We start from the raw sequence: 932 nt of genomic DNA, 5'->3' as shown, positions 1-932 counted from the left end.
ATTTGCTCCAATTCTTCTCAATCTTTATCTTGGGGCACTGATCAGTCGGGGTTGCCTTCTCGGTTTCATCTTGATGGACAGCGAAGCGGTTTGATAGTTCAAGGACAAATGCTCCTCGGTACTCATCTACTTTCAGCTTCGACACGTCTATTTTCTGGTTCGGCATAGTAGTCTTCCTTGAGCTAAGTCTGTACTTTAGCCTAGTCTTCAGCAACAAGTGATCAGATCAATTTTTCGATCCCGTGTCAGCACCTCTGTGCCCTATCGATTCCAACACCATGGATTTCCATCGTCGGGATACAAGGAGATAATCTATTTGGGCCTTTACTGTTCCATCGCGGGATTCCCATGTATACGTATGACATGGATTGTACCTAAGCCAGGTGCTAGCCACAGTGAGATTGTTTAGCATTGCGAACAGTAAAAGCCTGTTTCCATTTGTGCAACTGTTTCCGAGGCCATGCTTGCCGATCGCATGTTCCAAGTTATTCAGCTTTCCGCCGATTCTAGCATTGAAATCGCCTCCAATTAGGAGCATATCTTTCCGGGGAATCTTATCAATGACTGTCTGCAAGTCACTGTAAAACTGATCTTTTTGCTGTTGAGTGGCATCTCTTATTGGGGCGTAAACGCTAAGGACAGTCATATTGTTAGTGCGATCTTTAATTCTTGCCCGTATGATTCTCTCAGAAACAGACTCATTTTCGATGAACCCAGTAACTGCTTTGGGGTACAACAGGAAACCTACTTCTGCTCAGCCAGATCCATCTAATGGTCCCAAGTTATAAAAAGAGACCGCCTTCCCAGCCGAGGATTCAAGGGTCAAGATGTTACGTCCATTTAGGCTCGTCTCAGAGACGCACAGAATATCAAGGTTATAAACATAAAATTCATCGGCTACAAAAGCTTGTGTCATGAAAATTTAATCGAGC

The 932-nt window shown here is 44.2% G+C and overlaps 1 protein-coding gene across 1 annotated transcript; it reads right to left on the bottom strand.

The window, feature by feature from the left end:
- Nucleotides 1-226: 226 nt before the first annotated feature.
- On the bottom strand, nucleotides 227-646 carry LOC148942324 (protein CFDP2-like). The gene has a single exon (XM_089103295.1). It carries the CDS (start codon nucleotides 644-646, stop codon nucleotides 227-229), a length of 420 nt encoding a protein of 139 aa, XP_088959421.1.
- Between the last annotated feature and the right edge of the window lie 286 nt (nucleotides 647-932).

This window comes from Artemia sp. Qi Xiang Cuo, chromosome 17, assembly GCF_049724085.1.
Source record: "Artemia sp. Qi Xiang Cuo chromosome 17, ASM4972408v1, whole genome shotgun sequence".
NCBI lineage: Eukaryota > Metazoa > Arthropoda > Branchiopoda > Anostraca > Artemiidae > Artemia > Artemia sp. Qi Xiang Cuo.
The sequence above is the reverse complement of the archived record's forward strand: the minus strand, read 5'-3'. Positions and strand labels throughout refer to the sequence as shown.

Coding starts and splice junctions, on each gene's coding strand:
- LOC148942324 (XM_089103295.1), bottom strand. CDS start 646: ATGACTGTCCTTAGCGTTTACGCCCCAATAAGAGATGCCACTCAACAG.